This window comes from Somniosus microcephalus, chromosome 26 (assembly GCF_052327205.1).
Source record: "Somniosus microcephalus isolate GS21.2 chromosome 26, FLI_Smic_1.0, whole genome shotgun sequence".
Lineage (NCBI taxonomy): Eukaryota > Metazoa > Chordata > Chondrichthyes > Squaliformes > Somniosidae > Somniosus > Somniosus microcephalus.
In genome coordinates this window covers 43552300-43573704 of record NC_141012.1, presented here as the reverse complement: position 1 = coordinate 43573704, position 21405 = coordinate 43552300, and the positions used below count along the sequence as shown (strand labels likewise).

Below are 21405 nucleotides of genomic sequence, written 5' to 3'. Positions count from 1 at the left end.
TGTTTTAATTTCTTTTGCCTCTCTCTGGAGATTACATGACTGCGGGGGGTGGGGTGGGGGGGTGGGGGGGTGGGGTGGGGGTGGGGGGTGGGGGTGTGGGGTGGGGGGGGTGGGGAGGAGGTAGGAAGTAGTTTCTAACACTTGATGCCATATTGATCTAGAAGGGCTGGGAATTACTTACATGGAATGTTTTCGCGGTTCCTTATAACGTACTGAAACACCAACACAGTTCCTACAACGGCAACCAGCATTCCAACCACTGCTGCACCAATCACGGCTGGCAAGGCACTAAAAGGTGGGTCCGCTGAAAAATACACAGGTGACAACTCAATACTGCCCTTTTAAAGTGGTTTTATTCAACCAGGATTGCTCACCCTTCAAAAAATAAAATAAATTATGTTACACAGGAATTACAACACAGAAATAAGGCTGTAATATATGAACATTTGGCACATTCATGTGAAATTACTTCATCTGCAATTTTAACAAGAGCTCTACCAATAAAAGAAACACGGATAGATTGGTTTTGAGGAGGAGCTTGAAGGAGAGGAGAGAAGTAGCAAGGGGATGAAGGCCCAGGAGAGAGCCCCAGAGGATGGCACCCAAGCTCTGCTATTGATGGCACAGCAGAGGGAGCAGGAACGCACAGTGCCCAAGAGTTAAACGGGCAAAGAGTGGCAAGGGGTTGGGGGCTGGAGCAGTTTATAAAGGTGAGGGGGGGGAGGGGGGGAAGTGAGGTCATGAAGGAATTTGAAGAAAAGGATGAGGATTTGGAATTGGCCATTGCTGGGGTCAGGGAGCCAATGGAGGTCGGTAAGAATGGGAATGATAGGCGAGTGGGAGTTTGCACAGAGTAAGATGGAGTGTCGGTGGGGTGGGACATTACGTTGTGTGCTGGCTCTCTGTAGCCTTCAGAAGGGAACTGAACTGGGTCTTAATTGGGGCAGAGATCCCATCATATAGGAGGTAAGTGGATTTTCAGATAACACTTAGTCCGTGTGATCTCCTGGACTGGTTTCGATTGCCTGAGGGGTCGGAGAGCAAATTCCCAGAGTATTTTTTCCTACAGTCCCTGGGTTTTTTGATTTTTTTTGCCTCTCCCTGGCGATTGCATGGGGTGGGAAGTTTCCAGTCATGATGCTTGCTTCCGCCATGATAGTTGTGGGGCAGGCTTGATGGACCAGCTGGTCTTTTCCTGCCCGCCAAATTTCATATGTTCGTATGTTAGAAGGAGGGCAGTGGAAAAGACGAGTCTGAAGGTGACAAACACACGAATGAGGATTTCTGCAGCAATGGGGGGGAGGTGCAGTGGGATCTGGGAGTACAGATACGCAGATCATTAAAAGTAGCGACGCAGGTTAATAAGGCCATTAAAAAAAAGGCAAGCAAAGCACTGGGGTTAATTTCTAGACAATAGAATTGAAAACAGAGAAATTATGTTCAACGTGCATTGAACCTTAACGCAACAAAATCCCTTTGCGCTACTCCATTTTGACTATTATTTAGGCTATTTTCAGAGCGTTAGAGAACTTGGAAGTGGACATGAGAATGTGGATTGCAAGGGAAACAAAGAAGTCTTCAAAATTGCCTCGCCGGAGATGTTGGCGGTGGTAGGATCTTGCATACTGGCGAGGTTGCGGGGTGGCCATAAGAATGATTGGGAGAGTTGTTATGCAGGATAAGGTTGAGTAGGAACAGGAGAGTGGAAGGGTGAGAGGAGAGGGGAAGGAGGAATTTAGGTGTAGGTTGAAGTCACTGAGGATGGAGCCCCTTAGTGCAAAGACTCAGTGAGGCAAATAGAAAGCAGGTTTTGGTGAGAAAGTCACCAGGGGGCTTAGAAAGCAGCAGACAATATGAACTAATAATCATAGTCCAACACCTGAGAAAGCCCAATATGAAGACCTTGACACCTTAAGAAAAATCAACCATTAATACGGATTTTAGAGCTCGTCACAAAATGGCACACCTACATAATGTGGGAAGTGCCTTATACTGACCAAGATGCATGTCTGGATGAAGGAGGTCATGGTTAAGTCCAAAATATTTGGCACTGATTTCCCCAATCCAAGGACCATGAGGAAGGACTGAGAGGACGTTGTTCAGTGTTTGAACACAACGGCCTCAAATCTGGGTCTCAGGGGAGCTTCTGGCTCTTCCAGATTGGGTGTCAGCTGGAACAGCCAGGTTCTCCCCCGAGACTCAGGTACACCGAGTCCTGGTCGTACACTTCCAGTGACCTCCACTTGCCCCAAATAAGGCAAATGACAAGGCAAGGCAAAGGGCGAGGACTCCCTGTACTACAAGTTCCAACTTCTTCGACCTCAATGGGTGCAGGGTATTGTTGGCTGGTACACCAAGTGAGATAAGGCATACTAGCCTCCTGAAGATGCAAGTGGACCCCCAAAGGTTGCTGGGAAACTTTTAATAAAATGTTTTAAGTGGCCCTCTGAAATCGAGGACCGCCTTCTGGGAGAGACAGCACCCTCCTGGTCTGGACATCTTGCACCCTTGTTTCCAGAGCCTACAGCAGGGAGGCTAGCCACAGATATACCCTCAAGTGACTGAAAACCCATTCCTGGAGATTGTTCCCCCGACCTCATGAACTTAGCAACAGCAGATCTCCACAGGAACGTGATCCCAACACAACTGCCAGGACTGTATCCCCACAAATTGTCGGGGCTCAATCGCAACAACGACTGAAATGCAAGTGGCACGAGATGCAGAAAAAATGACAACATGAAGAAGACAACAAAAGAGAAGATAACATTTCGCCACCAAGCAAGAAGAGGAATCGCACAACTATAAGAGCTGACAACCTCGGAAGTCAAGGTGACTTGGAGAACCTAGAAGATGTTGGTGGGACTGAGGAGGGAGCCACTATGGAGGAAAGTGGTAAGCTTCGTCCAAAGGTACAATGTTGCTGCATATGCAAATCAACACTTTTGCTCTTCAACAGCTCCTAGCTCTATAAAGCTCAAGTCCATCCAAGACCAGAATCCTGCTCCCATATCTGAGGAGGCTCTTCTAGCATCTCTATTGGAGAGGATAGAAGAAATAATTGGTCTGATCGTCTTTCACCTGCAACTTCAATCTCTCTCTTGTCTTTCTCTATTTTATCAATTCTACTATAGCCATTGCTCCTCTCAACCTCCTCTCTTATTTTCTTATATTCCAAATACCCCAACCCACCCAAACGCTCTTCCTCCTCCCTCTACCCTTGATGTGTTGCAATCAAGACTCATGGCATCATCTCCTACTCTAAGTCATTCTTTCTCAGGACCTCAGAATTTACCACTCTCACCTTTCTGTTCCTCCTAAAATCTATAGGCTTTTAAAACTCAAGTTGACCATTATTGCTTGATTTATCTGCTCTTCTCTGCTATGGGTTTTGATCTTTCATCTAGGTTTCGTAACAGAACAATTGGCTACATTGGAGTCTATACTGTAATTCTACCTGGTGGCTGCCGTAGATAAAGAGGAGGTACTTAAAAGTTTGGCAGTCCTCAAAGTAGAAAAGTCACCCGGTCTGGATGGGATAATTCCTGGGTTACTGAGGGAAGTAAGGGTGGAAATTGCAGAGGCTCTGGCCACAATCTTCCAATCCTCCTTGGATATGGGAGTGGTGCCAGAGAACTGGAGGAATGGCAATGTTACACCCCTGTTCAAAAAAGGGGAGAGAGATAAACCCGGTAACTACAGGCCAGTCAGCCTGACATTGGTGATGGGCTACTTTTAGAGACAATAATTGGAGTCAAAATTAATTGTCACTTGGAAAAATATGGGTTAATAAATGACAACCAGCAAGGATTTGTTAAAGGCAAATCGTGTTTGTCTAACTTGATTGAGTTCTTTGATGAAGGAGCAGAAAGGGTTGATGAGGGTTGCGCAGTTGATGTTGTGAATATGAACATTGAAAGGTATTTAATAAAGTACCATTTACTAAACTTGCCAGCAAAATTAAAGCCCATGAGATTAAAGAGGCAGTGGCAGCATGGATACAAAATTGGCTAAGAGACAGAAGGCAGAGAGTAGTGGTGAACGGTTGTTTTTTCAGACTGGAGGGAAGTATACGGTGGTATCCCTCAGGGGTAGGTATTAGGACCACTGCTCTTTTTGATATATATTAATGACCGGGACATGGGTATAGAGGGCATAATTTAAATTGCAGATGATACAAAACTTGGAAATGTTGTAATCAGTGAGGAGGATAGTAACAGACTCCAGGAGGACAGACAGGCTGGTGAATGGGCAGACACATAGCAGATGAAATTTAAAATAGAGAAGTGTGAAGTGATGCAGTTTGGTAGGAAGAATGAAGAGAGGCAATATAAACTAAATGGTACAATTTTAAAGGGGGCGCAGGAACTGAGAGACCCGGGGGTGTACGTACACAAGTCTTTGAAGGTGGCTGGACAAGTTGAGAAGGCTGTTAAAAAAGCATATGGGATCCTTGGCTTTATTAATAGAAGAGTAGAGTACAAAAGCAAGGATGCTATGCTGAACCTGTATAAATCACTGGTTTGGCCCCAGTAGGAGTATGCTGGGCACTACACTTTAGGAAGGATGTCAAGATCTTCGAGAGGGTGCAGAAGAGATTTACTAGAATGGGACCAGGGATGAGAGACTTCAGTTACGTGGAGAGACTAGAAAAGCTGGGGTTGTTCTCCTTAGACCAGAGAAGGCTATGGCAAGATTTAATAGAGGTGTTCAAAATTATGAAGCATTTTGATTGGGTAAATAAGGAGAAACTGTTTCCAGTGGCAGAAGGGTCAGCAACCAGAGGACACAGATTTAAGGTGATTGGCTAAAGAACCAGAGGCGAGATGAGGAGAATTTTTTTATACAGCGAGTTGTTGTGATCTGGAATTCACTGCCTGAAAGGGCGGTGGAAGCAGATTCAATAATAACTAGCAAAAGGGAATTGGATAAATACTTGAAGGGGAAAAATTTGCAGGGCTATGGGGAAAGGGCAGGGGAGTGGGACTAATTGGAGCGCTCTTTCAAAGAGCCGGCACAGGCACGAGGGGTCGAATGGCCTCCTTCTGTGCCGTATCATTCCATTGTATGATTCTATGGAGGGTGCATTGACAAGACGAGTTCCATGAATTGAGGTGCTGATCAATGAGACCAACAGTGAGGAGATGAACCCAACAGTGAGGAGGTGAACCCAACAATGAGGAGATGAACCCCACAGTGAGGCGATGAACCCAACAGTGAGGCGGTGAACCCAACAATGAGGAGATGAACCCAACAATGAGGAGATGAACCCAACAATGAGGAGATGAACCCAACAGTGAGGAGATGAACCCAACAATGAGGAGATGAACCCAACAATGAGGAGATGAACCCAACAATGAGGAGATGAGCCCAACAATGAGGAGATGAACCCAACAATGAGGAGATGAACCCAACAATGAGGAGATGAACCCAACAATGAGGAGATGAGCCCAACAATGAGGAAATGAACCCAAAAATGAGGAGATGAACCCAACAATGAGGAGATGAACCCAACAGTGAGGAGATGAACCCAACAGTGAGGAGATGAACCCAACAATGAGGAGATTAACTTGATGTTGAGGTGTTGAGTCCAATAATGAGGAGCTGAGCCCAGCAATGCAAAGAGATGAACAAAAAAGTGAGAAGAGAATACTTGGTTCAAAGGAGACTCTGAAGCGCACCCCAGTTAATGTCAGTAACTTTGCAAATCTTAGTTGAACTCCCTCCCATTGTCGTGCTTAGTAAGTCTTCCAACCCAGTTTATTCAATGACGTGGTCAGCATCGACTGTGTGAGCAAAATCAGCCGAAGAGAGACTAATTGATAATAACTGAATGGTCAGAATTAAAAATCTGATTAGAAATTCACTTCAAAGGGTTATCAGGAAAACTTCTTTATTCAGGGCTAAATGTTTGGAATAATCTACCAAGTGAGGTAGCAGCGATACATACATTGGACTGTTCAAAATGCAGGTGGCTGCTATGATAGGAAAGTAGTGTGCCAGGGAATTAGGGTACCACGGGATTAGGTTAGGGTACCTGAGGATTAGGACATTGTCCAGTTAGGGTACCTGAGAATTAGGTTATTAACTGGTTAGGATACCAGCTGGTTAGGGTACCAGATGTTTTGGGTACTAGATGGCCAGGGTATTAGATGGTTAGAGTACCACATAGTTAGGGTACCTGAGGGTTAAGGATACCAGATGGTTGGGGTACGAGGGGATTAGGGTACTAGCCAATTAGGGCACCTTATGATTAGGGTACCTGGTGGTTGAGGTACCAGAGGATTAGTGTAATAACTGGTTAGGATATTGGAGATCAGGACACCAGAGCGTTAGTGTACAGTTAGGGTATTAACCAGTTAGGGTGTTAGCCAGTTAGGGTGTTAACCAGTTAGGGTATTAGCCAGTTAGGGTATTAACCAGTTAGGGTGTTAGCCAGTTAGGGTGTTAACCAGTTAGGGTATTAGCTAGTTATGGTATTAACCAGTTAGGGTGTTAGCCAGTTAGGGTGTTAACCAGTTAGGGTATTAACCAGTTAGGGTGTTAACCAGTTAGGGTATTAGCCAGTTAGGGTACCAGAGGGTTGGAATACCTGAGGGCCAAGTCTCCATGAGCCAGATGGCATTTTCTTGTCCTTGACTTGTCTTTGTTAACAATCATCAACAACAAAAGATTCTCGTCGCCTTGAGCTGGGCTAGATTTGGACCCACCACCTCACACGGAAAGAGCAGTGCGCTTATGCATTGCATCGCCTGGCCTTCCATCAGAAAGATAGAAGGCTTCCCATCTTCTCCCTCTGAGTTAGATTTGAATCAGTCTTGGGTGAAAATTCTACTCTCTTTAAAGAGAAGCCTTTGATGGTTACCTCTGATCACAGCACAGTGTCATCCTCTTACCTCTAAGTACTAATTACAAAGATTCAACAGAGTGCTGTTACAGACACTGCGGCCTGGATATTAACAGGGGTTGGTTACATAGGCGGGGGGCGGAGATTCAGACGGGAAGCTCAGAAGTCCAGGTTTCCCCGCACGCACAATGTGAGACTCTTGGCCCTGACAGATTCCCCACCTGAAAGACAGCCTGGTTGAGAGGCTTGGCTTCCAGTCAGGTGGGGAGCACTCCAGAGCAGGCCACAGGACTAGGTAGGTCTGATCCACAAACCTGGGGGGTCCAATCCCCGACCCCAGGGGTTCAATTCCGGAGGTCTTTGTATGGCGGGGAGGGTCTGATGGCAGTGGGGGTGGGACGGAGCTTGGGAGTCGTGGGGGAAGTACTCCTGCTCCTCCTGGCCCACAAGCAGTGCTGTAAAGGCACTTACCTCCTACCCAAAGCTGTCCTCGTCTCCCTTGAGTTGCCGGGTTTCCCAAAGCCTGGGAAACCCAGCCGCCCACTGTTAAATCTGCAGGCTAAATCACATAGAAACATAGAAACATAGAAGATAGGAGCAGGAGTAGGCCATTCGGCCCTTCGAGCCTGCTCCGCCATTCAATGAGATCATGGCTGATCATCCAAATTCAGTACCCTGTCCCTGCCTTCTCCCCATATCCCTTGATCCCTTTAGCCTTAAGAAATATATCCAACTCTTTCTTAAATATACTTAATGAACTGGCCTCCACCGCCCTCTGTGACAGAGAATTCCACAGGTTCACCACTCTCTGGGTGAAGAAATTCCTCCTCATTTCAGTCCTAAATGGCTTACCCCTTATCCTTAGACTATGACCCCTGGTTCTGGACTCCCCAGCCATGAGAAACATCCTTCCTGCATCTTGTCTGTCCAGGCCTGACAGAATTTTGTAGGTTTCAATGAGATCCCCTCTCAATCTTCTAAACTCCAGTGAGTATAAGCCCAATTGACACAATTTCTCCTCATACGTCATTCCTGCCATCCCAGGTATCAGCCTGGTGAATCTTCGCTGCACTCCTTCCATGGCAAGAACGTCCTTCCTCAGGTAAGGCGACCAAAACTGCACACAATACTCAAGGTGTGGTCTCACCAAGGCCCTGTATAACTGTAGCAAGACATCCTTGTTCCTGTACTCGAACCCTCTTGCTACGAAGGCCAACATGCCATTTGCCTTCTTAACCGCCTGCTGCACCTGCATGCTTACCTTCAGCGACTGGTGCACAAGAACACCCAGGTCTCTTTGCACTTCCCCTTCTCCCAATCTATTGCCATTCAAATAATAATCTGCCTTCCTGTTTTTGCCACCAAAGTGGATAACCTCACATTTATCCACATTATAGTGCATTTGCCAAGTTTCTGCCCAATCACCCAACCTGTCCAAATCGTACTGGAGTTTCACGACATCCTCCTCACAGCTTACCCTCCCACCCAGCTTTGTGTCATCTGCAAATTTGGAGATATTACATCCAATTCCCTCGTCCAGATCATTAATATATATTGTGAACAGCTGGGGTCCTAGGACCGATCCTTGCGGTACCCCACTAGTCACTGCCTGCGACTCGGAAAATGACCCATTTATTCCAACTCTTTGCTTTCTGTCCGCCAACCAGTTCTCCATCCAAGTCAATACCTTGCCCCCAATCCCATGTGCCTTAATTTTGCACGCTAATCTCTTATGTGGGACCTTATCAAAAGCCTTCTGAAAGTCCAAATACACCACATCCACTGGTTCTCCCTTATCTATTTTACCAGTTACATCCTCAAAAAATTCCAGTAGATTAGTCAAGCATGATTTACCTTTTGTAAATCCATGTTGACTTTGTCCGATCCTGTCACTGCTTTCCAAGTGCTCTGCTATTACATCATTTATAATAGACTCTAGCATTTTCCCCACTACTGATGTCAGGCTTACTGGTTTATAATTCCCCGCTTTTTCTCTACCACCTTTTTTGAATAGTGGGGTAACATTAGCTACCCTCCAATCCATGGGTACTGTTCCAGAGTCTACCGAGTTCTGGAAGATGACCAGCAATGCATCTACTATCTCTAGGGCCACTTCCTTAAGTACCCTGGGATGTAGATTATCAGGCCCTGGGGATTTATCGGCCTTCAGTCCCATCAATTTTCCTAACACCATTTCCCTACAAATACTGATTTCTTTCAGTTAAACCCTTTCATCAGACCCTATGTTCCCCGGCATCTCTGGGAGGTTATTTGTGTCCTCCTTTGTGAAGACAGAACCAAAGTATGTATTTCGTTGGTCTGCCATTTCTTTGTTTCTCATTATAAATTCCCCTGATTCTGACTGCAAGGGACCTATGCTTGACTTCACCAATCTTTTTCTCTTCACATATCTATAAAAGCTTTTACAGTCAGTTTTTATGTTCCTTGCTAGCTTACTCTCATATTCTATTTTCCCTTTCTTAATTAATCCCTTTGTCCTCCTTTGTTGAATCCTAAACTGCTCCCAATCCTCAGGATTATTGCTTTTTCTGGCCAATTTATATGTCCTCTCCTTGGATCTTATGCTATCCCTAATTTCCCTTGTTAGCCACAGTTGAGTCACCTTTTTTGTTTTATTTTTATGCCAAACTGGGATGAACAAATTCTGTACCTCATCCATTCGGTCTTTGAATGTTTGCCATTGCCTATCCACCGTCAACCCTTTGAGTGCCATTCCCCAATCAATCCTACCCAACTCGCTCCTCAGACCATCGTAGTTTCCTTTATTTAAATTGAGGACCCTAGTCTCTGAGTCAACTACTTCATTCTCCATCTTAATGAAGAATTCGATCATATTATGATCACTCCGACCCAAGGGGCCTCGTACAACAAGATTGCTAATTAATCCTTTCTCGTTACATAATACCCAGTCTAAGATGGCCTGATCTCTGGTTGGTTCCTCGACATATTGGTCCAGGAAACCATCCCGTAAACACTCCAGGAATTCCTCCTCCACAGTATTGTTACTAATTTGGTTGGCCCAATCTATATGTAGATTAAAGTCACCCATGATGGCTGCTGTGCCCTTATTGCACGCTTCTTTAATTTCCCTTTTAATGCCATCCCCAACCTCCACCTTACTGTTTGGAGGTCTATATACCACTCCCAATAATGTTTTTTTCCCCTTAGTATTTCTCAATTCTACCCATACAGATTCCACATCATCAGAGCTAATATCCTTCATTACAATTGTATTAATCCCTTCTTTAACCAGTAATGCTACCCCACCTCCCTTTCCTTTTTGCCTATCTTTCCTGAATATCGAATACCCCTGGATATTGTGTTCCCAGTCTTGGCCATCCTTGAGCCACGTTTCCGTAATCCCAACCAAATCATATTCGTTTACCTCTATTTGCGCAGCCAATTCATCCACCTTATTACAAATGCTCCTCGCATTAAGACACAAAGCCTTCAGGCTTGTTTTTTTAATGCTCTTAGACCTATTAGAATTATTATTTACTGTGGCCACGTTTGATTTAAACCGTTGATTTCTCTGACTGCCACTTTTGTTTTTCTCCTTCCTATCTTTTGCTTTTATCCCTGTTTCCCTTTCCTCTGTCTCCCTGCTCAGGTTCCCAACCCCCTGCCATTTTAGTTTAAACCCCCCCCGAACAGTGCTAGCAAACCTCCCCGCAAGGATATTTGTCCCGTTCTGGTTCAGGTGCAACCCGTCCAACTTGTACAAGTCCCACCTTCCCCAGAAGCAGGCCCAGTGATCCAGGAAACTAAAGCCCTCCCTCCTGCACCAACTCTTTAGCCACGCATTCATCTGCTCTATCCTCCTATTCCTATACTCACTAGCACGTGGCACCGGGAGTAATCCAGAGATTACAACCTTTGAGGTCCTGCTCTTTAATCTGCTACCTAGCTCCCTAAATTCTTGCTGCAGGACCTCATCCCTCTTCTTACCCATGTCATTGATCCCAATGTGAACCACAACCTCTGACTGTTCACCTTCCCCCTTCAGAATGCTCTGCAGCCGTTCAGTGACACCCTTGACCCTGGCACCAGGGAGGCAACAAACCATCCTGGAGTCACATCTACGGCCACAGAAACGCCTATCTGTTCCCCTTATGATAGAATCCCCTACCACTATTGCTCTCCCACTCTTTTTCCTCCCTTCCTGAGCAGCAGAAGCACCCCTGGTGCCAGGAAGTTGGCTGCTGCTGCCTTCCTCTGGTAAGTCATCCCCCTCAACAGTATCCAAATCGGTATACCTGTTTGAGAGGGGGATGGCCACAGGGGTCCCCTGCACTACCTGCCTGCCTCTACTGCTCTGCCTGATGGTCACCCATTTCCCTTCTGCCTGTGCAGCCCTTACCTGCGGTGTGACCAACTCAGTAAACGTGTTTTCCATGACTATCTCAGCATCGTGAATGCTCCAAAGCCCATCCATCCACAGCTCCAGCGCCACAATGCGGTCTGCTAGTAGCTGCAACTGGATGCATTTCTGGCACACATGGTCATCAGGGACATAGTCAGCGTCCCTGAATTCCCACATAGAGCAAGAGAAGCATAACACGGGGTTGGGCTGTCCTGACATGACTTACCCTTTAATTAATTTAAATTAATTCACTACCACCAATTAAAGATAAACTCTAGGACGCTTGTATGGTTTACCAACAGTCCCTGCTACACCAGAAAGATCTTCGCAACTATAAACCACAGAGTTAAAGTTTAAAAAATAGAGAAATACTCAACAATCAATCACGTACCTGCTCCCTGGTGACGTCACACTCTGATTACTTTTTACCTCGCTCCCCGCTGCTGAGTTGGCAAGCCTCATTGCTCCCTGGCCCGAAGTGGTTGGGCCTCGGTGCTCGCGCCGGTTTTTATACCGCGCTCCTCGCCTCGGTGCTCCCTGGTCCGAACTGGTCGGGCCTCGGTGCTTGCGCCGGTTTTTATACCGCGCTCCTCGCCTCGGTGCTCCCTGGTCCGAACTGGTCGGGCCTCGATGCTCGCGCTGGTTTTTATACCGCGCTCCTCGCCTCAGTGCTCCCTGGTCCGAACTGGTCGGGCCTCGATGCTCGCGCTGGTTTTTATACCGCGCTCCTCGCCTCGGTGCTCCCTGGTCCGAACTGGTCGGGCCTCGGTGCTCACATCGGTTTTTATACCGCGCTCCTCGCCTCGGTGCTCCCTGGTCCGAACTGGTCGGGCCTCGGTGCTCGCGCCAGTTTTTATACCGCGCTCCTCGCCACGGTGCTCCCTGGTCAGAACTGGTCAGGCCTCGGTGCTCGCGCCGGTTTTTATAGCGCGCTCCTCGCCTCCGTGCTCCCTGGTCAGAACTGGTCGGGCCTCGGTGCTCGCGCCAGTTTTTATACCGCGCTCCTCGCCTCGGTGCTCCCTGGTCCTCATTAAAATACTTAAATTGCCAACCTGCCTTCTAGTTTTAACATCTGTCCCGACCAATGTTTCCTTTCATTTCTTTTTTGGGTGCGCGGCCCTTTTAAGGGACTTCGCGACCCATTCAAAATACCACAGTTTTTCCCAGGCATCAAGGGGAATGGGGAGCGAGCGGGACTATAATATTGAGATAGAGGATCAGCCATGGTCATATTGAATGGTGGAGCAGGCTCGAAGGACTGAATGGCCTACTGCTCCTATTTTTTTTCTATGTTTCTACCGCGGTTTTTCCCATTTAAAAGCCAATGAGCTGGCTGCGCGGGAGCTCCAGAGTGTTGCGCAGCCACACAGCTTCAAGAGAACATTGGTCCCGACCCCAACCCACCCATTTTTGGCTGTTAAAATTCAGCTCCGCAACTCCCACAAACTCCAGCAGCTTAATCTACAACAGCAACATCTGAAGAAGGAAGATAAATCACAACAAGGCACACATCAGACTCTCTCATTTCAAGCCTATTCTATTCAAACACTATTCCTCGAAACCTTACAAAGAAAGATTTAACTAATCACTACTATAAACTCCGAGGTTCCAGGAGGTAATTGAGTCTATCGAGGGTCCATCTTATTGAAGTTGTGTCTTCTCCCTCAACAAATTGGGGCTTGTAGCCAATCCGGGGGAAATGTTTGTATTTTGAGGAGGTTTTGCAATGAAAAAGTTTATAACAATGAGATTTCAATAAAGTGCAATCAAAATTCAGTACAAATAATTCTTGCTCATTAAAAAAGAATTTTCTGATTCTTGAATCAAAGAAATTACAGCACAGAAGGCGGCCATTTGGCCCATCGAGCCATTGCCATTGTTAGCTCTTCAACTGCAGATATCTACTCTAATCCCTTTGCCCCACCCTTTCCCTATATCCCCTTTATACTCTTCCTAGTTATCCTATGTACACCTCCCTGGAAAGAGTTTTAACACTCTGGCTAAATATAGCTCCTTGTTGCCCTCCATTGGGAAACAGGTTTCCAAGTGGCTGCTTCAGTTATAATGCAGGGAGCCCACTGTAAATGGGAAGAGGCACGACGCTGGATTCCATCATTTCTGCTGGGAGCAGGCTGTCCAACGGCTAGCTGTAAACTGGAATAAGTAGCAAAAGGGGTTAGATCTGAACCGGATTACACACGGACAGTGCAGTGATAGAACTCCTTTCAATTTAACACTTTCACTGAAGTGTCCTTTCATGAGGGCCTAAATATAACAAATGGCCCTTTAAAAAAAATACATCAATAAGTATACACATTTATAACTGTTAAGTGAACACAGCAATCTCTACCATGTAAATAAAAATAAACATAGAATAGAATGGACAGCATTTTGGAGAATGAAGAGGCCTCCAAAAAACAAGTGTAAAGGTACCAAATGGATCACCAAGTGTCAACTGGTCTTAACACTAGAGTCACGGCAGTGACAACAGTTCATAGAATGAATCATAGAATGGTTACAGCACAGAAGGAGGCCATTCGGCCCGTCGAGCCCGTGCCAGCTCTCTGCAAGAGCGCTTCAGCTAGTCCCACTCCCCCGTCCTTTCCCCGTAGCTCTGCAAATATTTTCCTTCAGGTACTTATCTAATTCCCTTTTGAAAGCCACGATTGAATCTGCCTCCACCGTCCTTTCAGGCAGTGCATTCCAGATCCTAACCACTCGCTGCGTAAAAAAGCTTTTCCTCATGTCGCCTTTGGTTCTTCTGCCAATCACCTTAAATCTGTGTCCTCTGGTTCTCGACCCTTCTGCCAATGGGAACAGTTTCTCTCTGTCAACTCTGTCCAGACCCCTCATGATTTTGAACACCTCTATCAAATCCCCTCTCAACCTTCTCTGCTGTAAGGAGAACAACCCCAGCTTCTCCAGTCTATCCACGTAACTGAAGTCCCTCATCCCTGGAATCATTCTTGTAAATCTTTTCTGCACCCTCTCTAAGGCCTTCACATCCTTCCTAAAGTGCGGTGCCCAGAATTGGACACAATACTCCAGTTGAGGCCAAACCAGTGTTTTATAAAGGTTCATCATAACTTCCTTGCTTTTGTACTTTATTCCTCTATTTATGAAGCCCAGGATCCCTTATGCTTTTTTAGCCGCTTTCGCAACCTGCCCTGCCCACTTCAACGATTTGTGCACATATACCCCCAGGTCTCGCTGTTCCTGCACCCCCTTTAGAATTGTACCCTTTAGTTTATATTGCCTCTCCTCATTCTTCCTACCAAAATGTATCACTTCGCACTTTTCTGCATTAAACTTCATCTGCCGAGTGTCTATGTCCTCTTGAAGTCTATCATTACCCTCCTCACTGTTCACTATACTTCCAAGTTTTGTGTCATCTGCAAATTTTGAAATTGTGCCCTGTACATCCCCCAAGTCCAAGTGATTAATATATATCATCAAGAAAAGCAGTGGTCCTAGTACCGGCCCCTGGGGAACACCACTGTATACCTTCCTCCAGTCTGAAAAACAACCGTTCACCACTACTCTCTGTTTCCTGTCACTTAGCCAATTTCGTATCCACTAACAAATCTGTGCTGGCTTTCCTTAATTAATCCACAGTGGTCCAAGTGACTGTTAATTTTGTCCCGGACTGTCGTTTCTAAAAGCTTCCCCACTACCGAGGTTAAACTGACTGGCCTGTAGTTGCTGGGTTTATCCTCACACCCTTTTTTGAGGATAAACCCAACCCTTGGGATCCGTGGTTCTGCAGACACAATTTCCGGGTTTCCCTCAGGAATCCTCTACTGCTTCGGATCAATCCAAAAAAAACCTCTCTCTATCCAATGTAGCTCCTGTAGGAAGATACCAGATTGGATAGAATCATAGAATAGTACTGCACAGAAGGAGGCCATTCGGCCCATCGAGTCTGCACCGGCCCTTTCGAAGAGCAATTCAGTTAGTCCCACTCCCCCGCTCTTTCCTCATATCCCTGCAGTTTTTTTTCCTTCAAGTATTTATCCAATTCCCTTTTGAAGGCTACTATTGCATCTGTCTTCACCACCCTATCAGGCAATGTATTCCAAATCCTAAACTCGTTGTGTAAAAAAGTTTTTCCTCACGTCGCCTCTGGTTCTTTTGCCAATCACCTTAAATCTGGACCCTTCAGCCATTAGAAACAGTTTCTCTTTATTTACTTTCTCTAAACCCTTCATGATTTTCCCACTAATGCACTCTTTTCCCGCCCTCTTCTCCTAAAGGAAGTGCTCCGGCTTCCCTCCGGTATTACAAAGTATTTACGGCACAGAAACAGGCCATTCGGCCCCACAGGTCCGTGCCGGTGCTTATGCTCCACACCAGCCTCCACCCACCCCTCTTCATCTCACCCCATCAGCATATCCTTCTATTCCTTTCTCGCTCATGTGTTTATCTAGCCTCCCCTTAAATCCTTCTATGCTATTTGCCTCAACCACTCCCTGTGGCAGCGAGTTCCGCATTCTAACCGCTCTTGGAGTCGGATTGGGTGTGTCGAGTCGGGTGGGGGTGTCGGATGTGCTGAATGCACTGGGTGTGCTCGCTCTGCCGAGTGATCTGGCTGATCAGACGCTTTGGATCTGCTGGCAGGGTGGAGCATACCTTGTGGAGCTCTTTGGGACTTTCCCTTCCTCTCCAGAAGGTCCTTACACTCCCTGGGTTTTCCATGGGTATTGGTCACCCTCCAGTACTTTGCCAAAGGCGGCCATTTTCATGTGCAAGGATAGATGCTTTTTGTCACCAAGCTATTCCACAATGGAATGCACCGCTGGAACGCTCAAGCCTGTTTTTGTCCAACATCCACACACCAGGAGCAGGAACCTTGGCTAATTTTTCTCATTGCCTAACCAAAGGCCGCTCAGGCCAGTAGTAGCACCACTCCCACTGCCACAACTCAGATAAATGTAAGAAGTCACACAACACCAGGTTATAGTCCAACAGCTTTATTTGAAATCACAAGCTTTCGGAGCGCTGCTCCTTCGTCAGGTGAAGTGGAGAGATGCATATAGGCACAGCATATATAGTCAGAGAATACTGCCAGATGGTTACAGGTAACCTTTCTAACTGCCCTTTATCACACCTCAGCATTGCTGTGATTATCTCTCTGTCGAGGTGTGATAAAGGGCAGTTAGAAAGATTACCTGTAATCATCTGGCAGTATTCTCTGACTATATATGCTGTGCCTATATGCATCTCTCCACTTCACCTGATGAAGGAGCAGCGCTCCGAAAGCTTGTGATTTCAAATAAAGCTGTTGGACTATAACCTGGTGTTGTGTGACTTCTTACATTTGTCCACCCCAGTCCAACACCGGCATCTCCACACCACAGCTCAGATAGGCTAACTCTACAGAGGGCAGGGATTGACCCCGTGGCCTATTGGTCTGTACGACACAGTAAGATGCTCCCTTTGCCTATTAAGCAACTGGGAGAGTTGTGAGGAGATTTTAGTCAAGGTTTTCAATGTGATTTTACAGGAGAAGAATATCAATAGCTGCGAAAAATAAGCTCTGCCGCCCACTCCCTCCAAGATTGCTCTCCGAGCCAAGATCCCAGCCCCGACGGTAACGCCTTTCTCACGGACCCTGGATAGAACAGCTGAGAAGCTGCCTCCAGACCCGGGAATCCATCCTTTCCTCGGCTGTGTGGACCTGTGGGGTTTATATTCAAAAGAGTCTATCTCCTTCCTCAAGCTCACTCCCATCTGAGCTGCTTTGGATCACCTTGAAGTTATCCTGTCAGGTTTCTTTTAATACGATAGCAAAATACTGCGGATGCTGGAAATCCGAAATAACAACAGAAAATGCTGGAAAAACTCAGCAGGCCAGGCAACATCCGTGGAGAGAAATTAGAGTCGACGTTTCGGGTCGAAACCCTTTTTCAAAACTGGAAAGGAAATGAAATAGATCGAAGGCAGGGCTGGGAGAGAACAAAAGAAGTGAAGAGACATTAAGAGGTATTCAAAACCAGACGAGATGGTGATAGGACTAGTGGAGACAAAAGACGGCTCAGATTAGGTGTGAAATGTTCTGGCAGAATGGGAGACAGCTGCCATGTGGGAGAGAGAAAAAAAAGGAAAGGGGGGAGGGAAAAACCAAAACAAAGGGGTGGATAAAAAATATAAGTAAAAATGTAATATGGGCCAAGGTTATGATCCGAAATTGTTGAACTCGATATTGAGTCCGGAAGGCTGCAAAGTGCCTTTTAATGATTGGTACAGTAGTGTAGTTATGGCACTGGCCTAGCAACCCAGAGACCATGTGCTTAAATGGCAGCTTGTGAGTCGAACTCAAGTAAATCTGGTAGCTTGTGGCAGCAGGAAAGAAGTGAGCATGAAAGCTGCCGGATTGCGGTAAAAATTATGCCCTTCAGGGAAGGGAAACTGCCACCCCTACCCGGTCTGACCTATGCCTGGATCCAGTTGACTTTTAATGTCCTCTGTCGTGACCCAGTAAACCATTGTAGAAACAATCGCTAAAGAGGATTCAAGCAGAAGACCCACCATCTTCTTAGAGATGGGCAGTAAATGTGCCTCACCCTACATCTCAAAAAACACAAAATAGGAAGAAGATTGGGAAAAAGAAGATGGCAGCTCCTGGGAAAACATTTTTCTTCCGAAAGATTTGAAACTCTACCTGGGGTTTTCACTTCTGAAGGATACCCTGTTGTCTTGTGATTGACAGCCAAAATGCGGAAAGCGTATAAGACCCTGGGGTCCAGGCCCCCCAGCTTGTGACCTCTGATGGCGGGGTTGATGGCACTGGCCACGATCTGCCAGGGGATGTGCGGGTTGGTGACAGACTGCTCCAGTTTGGTTCTGCCACGTCCCCTGAGGGATCGTCTCGCGGGTCTCCTCTGTACCATGAAGCCTGTTAAATCGCCGGCGCCTCGGGTCATCCACTCCAGAACCACCTCCGTCCGCTGGCGGCCGTACAGCAGCTTGCTGATGGTGACATTGGGGGGCGTGGGGTACTCTGTGACGGATAGAGGGATAAACGCATTGTTAGCACGGCAGCATAATGTAGCGCCAGCAAGCAGCTTCATACCAGAAACACCAATAAAAACCGGTAGAGAAGGAAACAGAGACCGTAACAACAACAACTTGTATTTATATAGCGCCTTTAACATAATAAAATGTCCCAAGGCGCTGCACAGGAGCGTAATCTAACAAAATTTGACACCGAGCCACATAAGGAGATATTAGGGTAGGTGACCAAAAGCTTGGTCAAAGAGGTGGGTTTTAAGGAACGTCTTAAAGGAGGAGAGAGAGAGGTAGCGAGGCAGAGAGGTTTAGGGAGGGAATTCCAGAGCTTAGGGCCCAGGCAGCTGAAGGCACGGCCGCCAATGGTGGAGCGATTAAAATCAGGGATGCTCAAGAAGCCAGAATTAGAGGAGTGCAGAGATCTCGGGGGGTTGTGGGGCTGGAGGAGATAACAGAGATAGGGAGGGGCGAGGCCATGGAGGGATTTGAAAACAAGGATGAGAATTTTAAAATCGAGGCATTGCTCTAGGTTACAACACAATCGGGAATGGGATATATAGGATATGACACAGCCGGCAATGATGAAGATATATTATGCTCTCAATACCTGTGTATTGAATTTACATGACAACAATCTACGAGTGTCCCTCCCGACCCTCGGAGGACCAATCCTACTGACGGGGGCCGTGTTAACAGTCAGGAAATTTAAAGGGAGATCTGAGAACTTCTTGGTTAAGAAATAAAAAATGTACAAGAACATCAATCTGGGATAACCTGGGTAAAACTATTGATGTACATTGGTAGGTTTATGTGCAATTCACACACGCCACTAAAATTCTGCCACACAACAAAACACTACATAGTTTGGGGGAGGGTCATTCTAGACGGTGTAATATGGATGTGTGATTGTGATGTGGTGTATGTGGCATGTGTCATGGTGTGTGCCATGGTGTGTGAGGTGTGTGTCACGGTGTGTGTGGTGTGTGTCACGCTGTGTGTGGTGCGTGTCATGGTGTGTGTGGTGTGTGTCGTGGTGTGTGCGGTGTGTGTCACGGTGTGTGTGGTGTGTGTCACGGTGTGTGTGGTGTGTGTCATGGTGTGTCACAGTGTGTGCCATGGTGTGTGCGGTGTGTGTCATGGTGTGTGCGGTGTGTGTCACGGTGTGTGTGGTGTGTGTCATGGTGTGTCACGGTGTGTGCCATGGTGTGTGCCATGGTGTGTGTGGTGCGTGTCACGGTGTGTGTGGTGTGTGTCATGGTGTGTGTGGTGTGTGTCACGATGTGTGTCATGGTGTGTGTGGTGTGTGTCACGGTGTGTGCGGTGTGTGTGGTGTGTGTGTGGTGTGTGTCACGGTGTGTGTGGTGTGTGTCACGGTGTGTGTGGTGTGTGTCATGGTGTGTCACAGTGTGTGCCATGGTGTGTGCGGTGTGTGTCATGGTGTGTGCGGTGTGTGTCACGGTGTGTGTGGTGTGTGTCATGGTGTGTCACAGTGTGTGCCATGGTGTGTGCCATGGTGTGTGTGGTGCATGTCACGGTGTGTGTGGTGTGTGTCATGGTGTGTGTGGTGTGTGTCACGATGTGTGTCATGGTGTGTGTGGTGTGTGTCACGGTGTGTGCGGTGTGTGTGGTGTGTGTGTGGTGTGTGTCATGGTGTGTGTCGTGTGTGTCATGGTGTGTGCGGTGTGTGTGTGGTGTGTGTCAGCAAATCAGGTGGGAAACCCCTCGGTGAATGAAGCCTGGGCCTGTGTGCCGGAGCAGCGGCTAGTTTCGAACTCACTCCACTGTCCACCCAAACCCGCCCGGAGGTACGGTCAGGGACCGGGGAGATTTGGCAAAACTAAACTTAAAAATTAGGTTAAAACATAAATTTGGGCAAATGTTTAATTGTTAAATGTGGAGCCTGATGCTGGGGCTGCCCCATCACACTGTGCCCTCACTAGTTTACACACACAGAAAGATATACACACACTCACACCCCTATACACACAGATACAAACATACGCACACAGAATTACACACATTCACACACACACCTCTGCATATACACACATACAGACTCACACTGATACACATACACAAACACAACAACAACTTGTATTTATATAGTGCCTTTAATGTAGTAAAATGTCCCAAGGCGCTGCACAGGAGTATTTTAAGACAACAAATATGACACCGATCCACATAAGGATAAATTAGGGCAGGTGACCAAAAGCTTGGTCAAAGAGGTAGGTTTTAAGGAGGATTTTAAAGGAGGAAAGAGAGGTAGCGAGGCGGAGAGGTTTAGGCAGGGAATTCCAGAGCTTAGGGCCTAGGCAACAGAAGGCACGGCCACCAAGGTTGAGCAATTCTAATCAGGGATGCTCAAGAGGGCAGAATTAGAGGAGCGCAGATATCTCGGGGGGTTGTGGGGCTGGAGGAGATTACAGAGATAGGGAGGGGCGAGGTCATGGAGGGATTTGATAAGGATGATGTAAAGTCTGTGGGTTGTATAGCGAAGTAATACACAGACTACAAGAGTAACTTAAACAGGACTTTACTATTCGAAGGTCAGGGCGAATCTGCCCAATAAATTCTGCCACAGCACTTATATACCGGTGTGGTCACCGTCGGTATTACAGTATACAGCAGCCAGGATAAAGTAGTGCCACACCTAAAATAGTTCTCTTAAAGGTGGACGGTTACATACAATAGTTCTCTTAAAGGTAGAACAGTTACATACACTACAATCCTCCCTTTTTAGCTTACAACATACTTATTCCCCATTAACATAACATCATAACATATCCAACTTCATGTTACAACAGTTCACAGAGGTAGTCTCTGCGGAAACAGTTCACAGATTCAGTCTCTGCGGAAAACAGTTCACAGATTCAGTCTCTGATCTTCTTGACTCGGTCCGGACCACGCCTCCGTGGTGTAGTCGGGTCACCTTGCTAGAGGGACTCATCCCATAGTCCTTCCCTAGACTTAACAGCTTTACTTCCATCACTTCTGAACCAGCATTGCTGACTTTTTAAAACAAACAAAAAACAGTTGGATTGCCTTGGGAAATTTTCCTACCTTCCAACTGATTTGGTTCCGTTCGGGGGGCCACGTGTGTGATCGGGTAGAGGTAATAATGGTTCAGATGGTTATCATCTTCTGCTTCGTCTTTTCCTTTTTTGCTTCT

At 46.7% G+C, this 21405-nt stretch overlaps 1 protein-coding gene across 1 annotated transcript in view; it reads right to left on the bottom strand.

Annotated features, from left to right (window-relative positions):
* Positions 1–21405, bottom strand: part of vsig10l2 (V-set and immunoglobulin domain containing 10 like 2) — a 93002-nt gene that overhangs the window by 17934 nt on the left and 53663 nt on the right. Inside the window, exons 8-9 of the mRNA XM_085968235.1 lie at positions 18101–18228; positions 17890–18055 (exon numbers count right to left, since the gene is read on the bottom strand). Of these exons, the coding sequence (XP_085824361.1) occupies positions 17890–18055; positions 18101–18228 (294 nt within the window). The remainder of the gene's footprint in view (positions 1–17889; positions 18056–18100; positions 18229–21405) is intronic.